General features: G+C 41.8%; 1 protein-coding gene across 2 annotated transcripts in view; it reads left to right on the forward strand.

Moving 5' to 3' along the window:
- The window catches only part of AOX1 (aldehyde oxidase 1), a 91,580-nt gene extending 80,734 nt beyond the window's left edge, over positions 1–10,846 (forward strand). For both annotated transcript variants that reach the window (XM_024243048.2, NM_001132268.1), the window contains 6 exon segments: positions 966–1,018; positions 2,227–2,341; positions 6,031–6,096; positions 7,960–8,148; positions 8,923–9,090; positions 9,980–10,846. In XM_024243048.2, coding sequence (XP_024098816.2) covers positions 966–1,018; positions 2,227–2,341; positions 6,031–6,096; positions 7,960–8,148; positions 8,923–9,090; positions 9,980–10,030 — 642 coding nt within the window. In that variant the 3' untranslated portion in view covers positions 10,031–10,846.
- Positions 10,847–11,899: the final 1,053 nt, after the last annotated feature.

The following is an 11,899-nucleotide window of genomic DNA, read 5'->3' on the forward strand; positions in this document are numbered from 1 at the left end:
CAGCTAACAAACTTTTCAAAGTAATAGGTTATCAACTACCAGATGTTGTGGAACAAATATCCCTAAAAGCTGGGAGTGTGTGTCACGTCAGTTTTTGCAACCTTACGAATACAGGTCTGGGGGAAATAACATTTGAGGATCCCACTTAGAAATGGTTTCTGCTATTCCATGGAGTAAGGACTCATTTTATAATTCATATTTATGGGGTCTGTCTATACTTCCTGGGCATATTTGTTTCTGTCCTCTGCCCCGTGCTGCCTGAGCCCAGAAAGGCTGAGTCAGTGTGGCTGGAGAAAGCTGGAAGAGGTGCAGCGTGGAGAGTAGTCCTCCACCACCATGAGATGCAGCCATTCAGCCCACTTTCTTTGCTAATGATTGATGTGCTTCTGACCTTCATTCTTAGCCTTAGGGACTTGGACCTAACCCTGATTTTTCTGCATAGTAGTCAGCTCTGTGCACTGCAGAGTTTTGGTGTAAATGGTACAATTTAGCAAAATTATTCCCCTCACCTGAAACAAATGTGCCCAGAAAGGATTGACAGTTCCCATAAATATGAATTATAAAACGAACACTTACTCTATAGACTAGCAGAAGCCTGATATTAAAATTAAGCAGCCAACCAACCATTGTTTACTAAAATGTCCCATCTTAATTGGAAATTTTCTGCAGATGACTGAGTGAATTTCTTCCTAAGTGGAACATGTGTTGATGACTTTAGTCCAGCCTGTAGCATACCACAACGAGCATTTATTACGATCATAGGTGCTGAACAAACAGCTACAAGCTGTGAACTACAAATGCCTGTGGAAATGGAGAAAGCCAAAAGGAATGGATTAATCTGGGTCCTTCCTAGTTACTATTGCTGATAGTTTCATTTAACACACAGGGTAAAATTAAAATTGAAGTCTTGAGTGATTCTTTCTTTGGGCATCCTTGTTGCATCATGCTATGCTCTTCCTTCACAGGCACAGACTGCTTTTGATGAAAGCATCAGCCTTTCAGCTGTTGGATACTTCAGGTAAATACTCCCTCTGATCACATGCTATGGAGAAGAACAGTGGTATCTTGAGGAAGAGTTTCAGTTCCCTTGCAATTTTGGCAAACGTTGACTTTCTACCTTCTATTTACCCATGGTTATAAAGAACATTTAACTGCTAGTTAATCCATGATTGTGGTTATAAAGAACATTTAACTGCTAGTATCCAGAAAGACTTCTGTTAGGAAAACTAGGCACACAAAATTCAGCTGAACTGATGATTCTAATCATAGTGGGTGGTATTATAAGGCTCTCTGTGGTTAGTACTTGGAATACTCGGCAGTGATTGACTTTTTGTTGAAAACACAATCTATCTCTTAAGAAACAAAGGTAGAAGAATGCAAATTAAACCCATAAGATGGGTACCATTTTACACCTTCAGGATTGGTAAAAAAAAAATTGGACGGTAACCATGTTACATTAAGATGTGAAACAACAGGACCTCACTGAATCTGGAAAACAGTTTATTAAATTATTTTAATGGAGAGTGAAAGCTGTCTGAGAGCAGGGTGATGTAGAGCCTTACCTGGTTTGATCACTTTGCCATTGGTGTGGGACCTAGGCACTGACTGCCTGTCAGGAACAGGCATTGGAAGCATTTTTAATGGCCACCTCCAGGTTGCAGGGCAGCAGAGGAGAGAGGGTAGAGAGTTCTGCAACTGCTGACCCGTGCTTCTGTGTTACCATTAATATTTATTTGATGTTCTTAAAGATTAGTTGGGAACAGAGCAGGCCATGGAGCTTGATGGTGAGAGACCAGAGCAGAGACAAAGAATGGGAGCCACGGGACCTGATCCTTCATACAGAGGGGCAAATTCTGGAGCCACAAAGATAGATAAAGCAGGCAAGCATGCACCTTTGAAATAGCGTTTGGTGTAAAATGAAGGTTGAGTTCCCCAAATCTGATGATCCAATATTAGCCAAAAGCAGTAAGATGGACATTCATGAAGTAAGAAGCTAACCTCCAGGAGTAAGGAGGCACCAGTCAGGAGCAGTTACATGGTTTTATCAGACAAAGCAAGTTTTAAAAGAAAAAACTAAATACTTATTTATTCAACACATTTATCGCACATACATTAGGTGCTGGCATATCATTGTACAGGTATATTCCTGTGGCTTGCATAAATCCTCATGGGTCCGTTTGGTCATCATGGACTTGATCACTTAACAACACTCACTGTTTCCTCCAGAGGTTATGAGTCAGACATGAACTGGGAGAAAGGTGAAGGCCATCCCTTCGAATACTTCGTTTACGGAGCTGCCTGTTCTGAGGTTGAAATAGACTGCTTGACGGGGGATCATAAGGTCAGTACCGGTTGGAAAGGTCTTCAAGTTGCACTTAGGATGCACCTAAATTCCACAGATGCCATCTATCTGAGGAGAGCTGAGTGAGTGGTAGCACCGTGCATTTGGCCTAAGGGTGATTTCCCTGGATTATCAGAAGAAAATAGAATCCCCACAATTGCCTTGGTGGTCTGGTTGCTGCCATGGAAAACTGGTGGCCTGTCTTTATTTCCCTGGCCCTTTTAAATGGAATCAGGAAAGAAACTACTTGAAGAAAGAAACATGCTCTGAAGGGGGCTTTCATGTAGACTGTTGGCACAACCAGCAATTCTGACTTCTTATGAGAAATGCCAAGATATGACATTCTTGAAAGATTTCATAGACATCTGTAATCTGCTAACAAGCACTACCCAGGACAGGTAGTGGCCACTTTTTTTATGTCTTTTACTCAGCTAGGTCTTGCCTTTTAGAAGTCCAATGTGCTATCCATTGTGCCACAGAGCTGGCTTGGTCTTGCTTTTTAGATAGTTTAAGAGCATCCTTATGCTTTCAAGGGATGCTCTAAGAGATACACACACACACACACACACACACTCGCACACACACACACCCTCTCCCTCTCTCCCTCTTTCTGTCTGTCTTGCTTCAAAGACTCATAGAATTTCTCCTCTTGTACCAGAGCCTTCAGGAGTAAAAGAAGCCACTTACTGGTCACTGTCAATACTAATGAATGATCACTAATACATTAAATGGGACTGTGATACCCTAACAACTGTCATGTGACCAAGCTACCAGTTTAGTGATAATCTCTTCCAAAACGTACCTAGAAGCAAGCTCTAGTTCTTGATATTTACAAATATCCTCTATGCCTGCATTCTTGGATTGTGATCAGATTAAAGTTTTCATTTAATAAGTCTCCAGCATGTATTTTTTAAAACTATAGTCAACCTAATCTCTGAAACTATGGTCACCTTTATTGAACCTGCCTTTTCAAGTATCTGACCTGTCTGGTTCTAATTCAGACTGGATCTCTATAGGGTAACCTTGGACTAGGGCAAAACAATGATCACTCTGAGCATGGTTTTTCTGTTAGACTAGCAGCCCTACACTACTAGGGAGTGGGTTCTTGCATATAACTGATTTCTGTTTGTTTGTTTTTGAGACAGAATTTCACTCTGTCACCCAGGCTGGAGTGCAGTGGCTTGATCTCGGCTTACTGCAATCTCTGCCTCCTGGGTTTAAGTGATGCTCGTGCCTCAGCCTCCCAAGTAGCTGGAATTACAGGCTGCGCCACCACACCCAACTAATTTTTGTATTTTTAGTAGAGACATGGTTTCACCATGTTGCCCAGACTGGTCTCAAACTCCTGGCCTTCAAGTGATCTACCCACCTTGGCCTCACAAAGTGCTGGGATTACAGGTGTGAGCCACTGTGCCCTGCCCATATAACTGATTTCTAAATCTCTTCTCCCCAAAGCAAAAGTTGGTGACAACTTAGTCATGTGGATTTTCTCATATTCCTATATATGCCTTGTCCTTGTTAAGATCCAAGAACAAGGTAATAATTAGCCTAGTATGAAATTTTAAGGCATGTTCCTATAACTTATTTGAATGATCTTAGGGGATGTGCCATATAGTCTCATCAGATGCCTTCATAAAAGCTAAATCTCAGCTCAGGTTAGTGTCACTACTAGGCAAAGGGCCAGAATGTGACATTCTACCAGGGGCCTTCCCCAAAGGCCTGTTTCTCAGCCATTCTCTTGTTGATGGAATTGCCCTTATTCCAGCAAAATTTTCCTCACTTTGAACCTACATCTAAATATCAGTTATCTGTTCCTGTACAACAAATTACCCCCAAACTTAGTGCTGAAAACAGTGGATGCTCATTAGCTCACACCACTTCTGAGGGGCTGGCCTCTGGGAGTGGCTTATCTGGGTGATTCTGCATGAGGCTTCAGTCAAGCTGTGGCTGGGGCAACAGTCATCTCAAGGCTCAATGGGGACAGGAGAATCCTGTTCCACCTCCCTCCATCATAGCGTTGTTGACAGGAGGCCTCAGCTTCTCACTGGCTCTTGGCCAGAGGCGTCCATTCTTTGTCATGTGGACACCTCTCTGTAGGCTGCCTGAGTGTCCTCAGGACATGACAACTGGCTTCCTCCAGAGAGACCAGCCCAAGAGAAAAAGAGAGAGCATGAGCAAGGGAGAGAGTACCCAAGACAGAAGCCCAGCTTTATAACCTAATCTCAGAGTGACTACTGTCACCTCCGCCATAGCCTACTGGTCATACAGGCTGGCCTGGTAGAGTATAGGAGGAGACTACATATGGATGTGAATACCAGGAGGTGAGGATTATCCAGAGCCATCTTTGAGGCAGCCTACCACAACCTAGATCCACTCTCTCCAGTCCTAACAAAAGACACGACAGACAGCACTAAGCCTATAGCTTTGTGGGTTGTTTTTTTCTGTTTTGAGGTGGAGTCTTGCTCTGTTTCCCAGGCTGGAGTGCAGTGGCACCATCTCAGTTCACTGCAGCCTCTGCCTTCTGGGTTCAAGTGATTCTCGTGCCTCAGCCTCTTGAGTAGCTAGGACTACAGGCACGTGCCATCACCCCTGGCTAATTTTTGTATTTTTAGTAGAGATGGCATTTCACCATGTTGGCCAGGCTGGTCTCAAACTCCTAGCTTCAAGTGATTTGCCCTCCTCGGCCTCCCAAAGTGCTGGGATTACAGGCATGAGCCAGCCCCACCAGCCTAAGCCCACAGCTTTGAAAGGAGAACCTTCACTAACACTGAAGACTTTAGAGCTCCTCCTGTCACCTTCAGCTGAGGCCACTTATCTCCTGGAAGGCCAGTCTTGCTGACTGATGTCAAAGAGGACTTTACATTTTACTGTGTCTTTAAATAAGAAATGTGAGTTCCTGAAGTTTTATTATTGTCAAACATTCCAGATCATTATCTAATTTTCAAATGTTACATGAAAGCCCCAGATCAAATAAGGAAACTCTTGGATTTCTTTTGTTCAATTAGTAATTATAAGTACAATCTGTTAGTCATGGCAGAGACCATTATATCACATTTAAAAAAATGTACAGACTTGCTGGAAAGCAAAGGTGTTACTAACACTCTGGCTGGGCCTGCTGTACTTCTCCTCATTTGTAGGTTATCAGTAGCAAGTTGTAGTGGCAACTTTATTCTCTTCTCTGCTACAAAAATGAAAAGTCTAGAACAGCAGGTGACAATTCAAAGACTTTTTTGTTGATGCACCCTGAACTCTGTGGTTCAGTAAACATTCCTTAGCCAGTTGTACCTGGATGTTTGGTTGTATGCTAGCCATTAAGCTTTGCAACTAGGATCGTGAGGGCCATAGATGTTTTCTTTTGTTGTGTCATATATTATATCTGTTGTAGTGGATTAAACTCAACTCAATCTGTTGTATCACACAGCTTGAATCGAAATGAAGTAAATATTTTTTTCTCCTATTATTTCCAAGAAAAAAAGACAGTGCTTCAGCTGGCTAAGAGTATTTGTATAATTTTGAAAGTTTTACATAATAAACTTTGTCATATAATAAAATCTTTGTTGCTTCTTTTGAAATGACATGGCTCAAAGAAAGGCTTTATACCAAAGTCAGCCTGGCAGGAAGTGTTCCTCAGCTTCTTCTCCCTAAGTTATCCTCATTAAAATAAACATTTTAACTTTTTTTATTACTAGAACATCAGAACAGACATTGTCATGGATGTTGGCTGCAGTATAAATCCAGCCATTGACGTAGGCCAGGTATGTGTAACTAATGTGTCTCACTTTCTATTTATAAAAGCCAAAAGTGCAGTGGGGTCTGCAGGAGAGCATTCCATCAGGCTTATTCATCATCTTATTTTTCTAACCCTTTAGTCAACTCTATTCAGACCAACTGCAGAGCTCAAATGTTTTACTGTTTAAAAGGAAGAAGGAAATAAAGGTGTTTTAGGTAGTTTTTGAAGAAACATACAATCTGTGACTAGGGAGCTTGAATGAGGCAAGACCAAGCCTACAGGTGACTGATGAGCTCCAAACTTCTGGGACATAAGTAGAGTTAGTGCCCAGTGCTGAGCCTTAGCCACACGATGGGCTTCAGCTTCGAGGAGTTTGAAGTCGTGCTGGGATAACAAGCCTCAAGTCATCAGAGCAGTAGCTATTGATAGGCAGCCTGTAGTGCTGGATTCCACCCACAGACATTTTCAAATTTAAATTTGAAATATTTGAAAATATTGGAAAGTCATAAATATCTAGTTTCTCTTGAAAACAGAAAGTTTGCCCACACTGGATCCTCATTTCCATGAGTGAAGTCGGTGGGCTGTACCTTTAGAGTCCCACACTCTCCAATGACACAGGACCCACCTGGAATCTTCATATACTGAGTTTACATGTCTCGAACCTGGAGGCAATTCAGCTCATTACCTCTGATTTAGGGCACCATCTTGTGTCCCCTCTCCCTCCACCCCCTGCCCCCACCATCATGACATTGTGTTATTGGTGAATGGGAAGAATCTGTGGTGTGGAGAAGTCAAAGGAGGCTTAGGGAGGAAATGGGTGTGAACCAGGTTGTCAAGGAAAGAATGATAAACGACATTTGGGGTGAAAAAAGAGTGGAGGAAGTCACCCTACAGAAACACATGGAATTTAGCATGCCTGTTCATGGCTGCTGATCAGGCCAGGGCAGATGACTATGGGGAAGGCCTGTGTGGGAGGGGTGGGCCATGAGGAGGGAGTCAGAGAGCAGAAGAGGGCTGGGGACTGCCAGGGGTGGGTGGAGGGCTTTTAGAGAGAAGACTTCACTTAGTGGGGATGGACTGAAGTTTTTGGAAGACTGATCTAAAATCAGAGTCCAGAGATGTGAGGCTAGCCACTTTGTGGGCAAGGAGGTGGGATGAGACAATGGGATTGTAGCTTTCACTAGCACCCTGGGGTCTCTGGACACATCAGTCAGGGGAGTTTGTCTGCCTCATGGGCAAAAAACAAAAAAAGAGGGTGCTTGGGCTCCAGGCTCTGTGAAGACTCTTCCCGAGCACTCATTTCAATGGCCAAACCAAAATTAGAACCCAAGTCCTTTGTCTTTGAACTTCTTTTTTTCATGATTTTTCTTCTTATTATTTTTTTTTATTTATTTATTTTTAACTAAGTTTTGCTCTTGTTGCCTGGGCTGGAGTGCGATGGTGCAATCTCGGCTCACCGCAACCTCTGCCTCCCAGGTTCAAGCAATTCTCCTGCCTCAGCCTCCCGAGTAGCTGGAATTATAGGCATGCATCATCACACCCAGCTAATTTTTTTTGTATTTTTAGTAGAGACAGGATTTCTCCATGTTGGTCAGGCTGGTCTCAAACTCCCAACCTCAGGTGATCCACCCGCCTCGGCCTCCCAAAGTGCTGGGATTACAGGCGTTGGCCACCACGCCCGGCTGACTTTGAACTTCTTTTAACTTCATGCTGAACAAGATGTTTAAATGGCTTTTAGGTAAACTTTCAGCAACATGCTCCAAGACACCCTGAAAATGCTCTTAAACTGTAATTTTAAAATTCAAGCAAACAGCATGAAGTTGAAATGCTACTTAGTGTTGACTGTGTTTTCTCATACGTGGAAATTCTTTTTTTGTTCTTGCCTCAGATTGAAGGTGCATTTATTCAAGGCATGGGACTTTATACAATAGAGGAACTGAATTATTCTCCCCAGGGCATTCTGCACACTCGTGGTCCAGACCAATATAAAATCCCTGCCATCTGTGACATGCCCACGGAGTTGCACATTGTTTTGTTGCCTCCTTCTCAAAACTCAAATACTCTTTATTCATCTAAGGTAAGTGATGCTGTACGGGCAAATATGCATGTTTATATGATACCTGTTGGGAGACAGGAGGGCTACATTCGTCTCTTGGCTGTTTGGGATTTTTACCAGGATTGCAGAAGAAACATTCTTATTAAACATTTTAATTCTAATCTAACATTATGATAAAAATTTTTAGTATTCCAAATCTTAGAACTTAACATCAACTACTATTGCCATCTGGTTCTATCTAATTTTTCACCTTGCAATAATCATCTTCATGCCTAATAATCATCTTCTGTATGTAGGTCATTTCCTTAGGCTAGAATTCTAAGAATGGGAATATTGGATCAAAAGATTAAGTTACTTTTTGAAACAAGAAATTTACATAGGCTGGGCACAGTGGCTCATGCCTGTAATCCCAGCACTTTGGGAGGCCGAGGTGGGCAGATCACCTGAATCCAAGAGTTCGAGACCAGTCTGGCCAATGTGGTGAAACCCCATCTCTGCTAAAAATACAAAAAAATAGCCAGGTGTGGCAGTGCACATCTATAATCCCAGCTACTTGGGGGCTGAGGCAGGAGAATGGCTTGAACCTGGGAGGCGGAGTTGCAGTGAGCTGAGATTGCATCACTACACTCCAGTGTCATGCTTGGGCAACAGAGCCAGATTCTGTCTCAAAAAAAAAAAAAAAAAATTACATATGTAGTATGTAATATTTGTATATATGCACATATGCTATAAATATGCGCATATGTACAGAGTGAGAGAGAGAGGTATAATCTAGTTGGCATGCTTCCCTTCAAGGGTCTGGGAGAGTCGGGGGTGTTCCTGGGGTGTTCCGTGTTTTTCGCTATCCATGACGCGGTGAGTGCAGCACGACAGGAGAGAGGCCTGCATGGACCCTTGAGCCTTAATAGTCCACTGACCCCAGAGAAGATTAGGATGGCCTGTGAAGACAAGTTCACAAAAATGGTACGTTCTGCATAGTAGAAAAAAAATAAGTGATCATAAAATTCTGAATTTTTGGCCTCTGTTGTTGTGCTAATTTTTCGTGAACCCACTGCTATGGCTTTTCTTGCCAGAAAAGGTGACGGGAAACCTGGGGGCATTTGAGCAGATGTGCAGAGGGGTCCTTGAACTTGTACCCCTCGGGTTGCATTTTTTTCATCAGCCTGGCCCTGCTTGGCTCCATTCTATACTGTTTGACAAAAGAAGGTCCATTCCCATTAGTTTTATGTTCCTCTCCTGTTTTGCTCCCTTCCTAGGACACCTTGGTCAGAAATAGAAGTTCAGGAACTGTGCCCTGAACCTAGGACACCCAGGCCAGGAATATAGGCCCCTCTGACAGTCTGTCTCCACCCCAACCCCAAATGGGCACCCGGAAAGTATGCTAGCAGGAACCCCTCCCCTCTGGCAATAGCGCCCATGCCGAGCAGACATCTCTACCCTCCTTGGATATTTTCAGGGACAGGGTTTTTAATTGTGGAAGAAAGTCATACTGTTCACAGTTACCACCCTGACTTTGACTGAAGGGAAAGCCCCTCCCATCCTCCACTCACGCTGGCTCCTTGTGGTATCCTTCATGGTTTTCCCTAAGCCCCTGACACGCTGCTTTTTCTACTCTGGAGAAACAGAGACCCACTCCACTTTTCACTGGGTGGTCTTCAAGCGTGAGATGATAACCCCAGGAGCTCTCCAGGCCTCCCCTGGCTTCCTCTGCACTTCACAGGCTGTTGTTCCCTGACCTGTCATGGCCCTGGTTGCCCTCTGCTGGTGTTTAACCTACTTTATGTTCTTCTATTTTTCAGCGACGTCACAAATATTTCCCAGGTTTGAACATCCAGATTTGTTTTTATTCTAGATTCCGAGAGATGAACCCGGATCCTATGTTCCTTGGAATGTACCCATCTGAATCAAATGCAAACTCCTGGAGAAAATGGAGTGCCTCTTCCCAGGTGGCAATCTGTCCTATCTCTGTGCTAGAAGACACTAGATCTGAAAGACAGAGTTTCCATAGTTCAGAAATCATCCCACAGTGTTGCTTTTCTATGGAGCCGATTTAAAGTATTCCATTTAGATTTGATAGATATGCTTAAGCAATCTATAAATCATTTTCAATGTTATAAACACTAATTGGTTTCCTCTAGGGTGATACTCACCATTACTCTGTCTCTTTGATCCATCCAGCTAAATGGAATAGGTGATGACTTGCATGTGACTCATACTTGGCTTGTATCCACCAAAAGAAATTATGCCTTATAGTGGAAGGCAATTTTCTAAATAATTTCATTACTAATATGAACTGTGAAGCTGTGATTTTTTCATTTGTCCCTTTCTGCTATCACCTGCCTCTTGTCAGAATGAATATAGACACTGTATCTAAGTGGGACCAAAGAAAAAATAGCAAACTTTCACCAAAGTTTTCATGCAAACCAAAAAGCTTTAAAGGTTACTATCAAGAAATTGAAAGGAAACCCACAGAATAGGATAAAATATTTGTAAATCATATATTTGATAAAAGTCTTGTAACCAGATACATAAAGAGCTCTTACAACTCAATAAAAGGCAAGTAATTTAAAAATAGGCAAAAGAATTGCTGGATGGTATTGTAGTTCTATTTTTAGTTTTTACCCTAACTACTCTGACTTGATCATTTAACATTCTATGTATGTAACAAAATATCACATGCATAAATATTATGTATCAATAAAATTTTTTAATGGGCAAAGGATTTGAGTAGACGTATCTCCAAAGAAGATATATAAATAGCTAGTAAGCATATAAAAATATGCTCAAACTCATTAGTCATTAAGGAAATGCAAATCAAAACCACAATGAGCCACCATTTTATATGCAGTAGGATGGTTGTAATCAAAATGATGGACAGCAGTAAGTATTGGCTAGGATAGGGAAAAATGGAAACACTTATCCATTGCAGGGAGCAGTGTAGAATGGTGTAGATACTGTGGAAAACAGTTTAGCATTTCCTCAAGGAGTTAAACATAGTTAACATAGAAGTTAAACATAGAATTACCATAATCTTAGGTATATACCCAAGAGAATTTAAAACATACATTCACCCAAAAATGTATACATAACTGTTCATAGCATTATTCATAGTATCCCAGAAGTGGAAACAACTCAAATTTCCATCAGCTAATAAAATGTGGTATATCCACACAAGAGAGTTTTATTTGGCCATATAAAGAAATAAAGTACTATTACATGTGACAACATGGATGAACCTTGAAAACATTGTCTAAATGAAAGAAGCCAGGCACAAAAGGCTGCATATTATATGATTCCATCTATACAAAATGTCCAGAACAGGCAAATTCACAGACACAAAGTAGATTAATGGCTACCAAAGGCTGCTGGGACCACAGACTGCTAATGGGTATGGGATTCCTTTTTGGGGTGAGAAAAAATGTTCTAGAATGAGTGGTGATAATTTTACAACATGTGAATATACTAAAAACCACTGAATTGTAATTTTATAAACGTGAGTTTTATGGTATGTGAATTATACCTCAATTTTTAAAAAAGTATCTGTGGAGAGAAACAGAAAATGTGGGAAAGATTGAGAAGTTGTGAGAATCAAGAAGCCTTTCCCAATCAACGGCTTTCCAAAAACATGGAACCCTCAAAGGGAGGCTAAATAGCAAGGTATAGTCAAGGAAAAACGCCATTTCCATTAAGAGCAGAGGGAAGTCACATGGATCTCTCCCTTTAAGAGCAGATTTTCTCATTTGTACCACAAGTATTTATAGAGCACTTTACT

The sequence above is a fragment of the Pongo abelii genome, chromosome 11, assembly GCF_028885655.2.
Source record: "Pongo abelii isolate AG06213 chromosome 11, NHGRI_mPonAbe1-v2.0_pri, whole genome shotgun sequence".
NCBI classification, from domain to species: Eukaryota; Metazoa; Chordata; class Mammalia; order Primates; family Hominidae; genus Pongo; species Pongo abelii.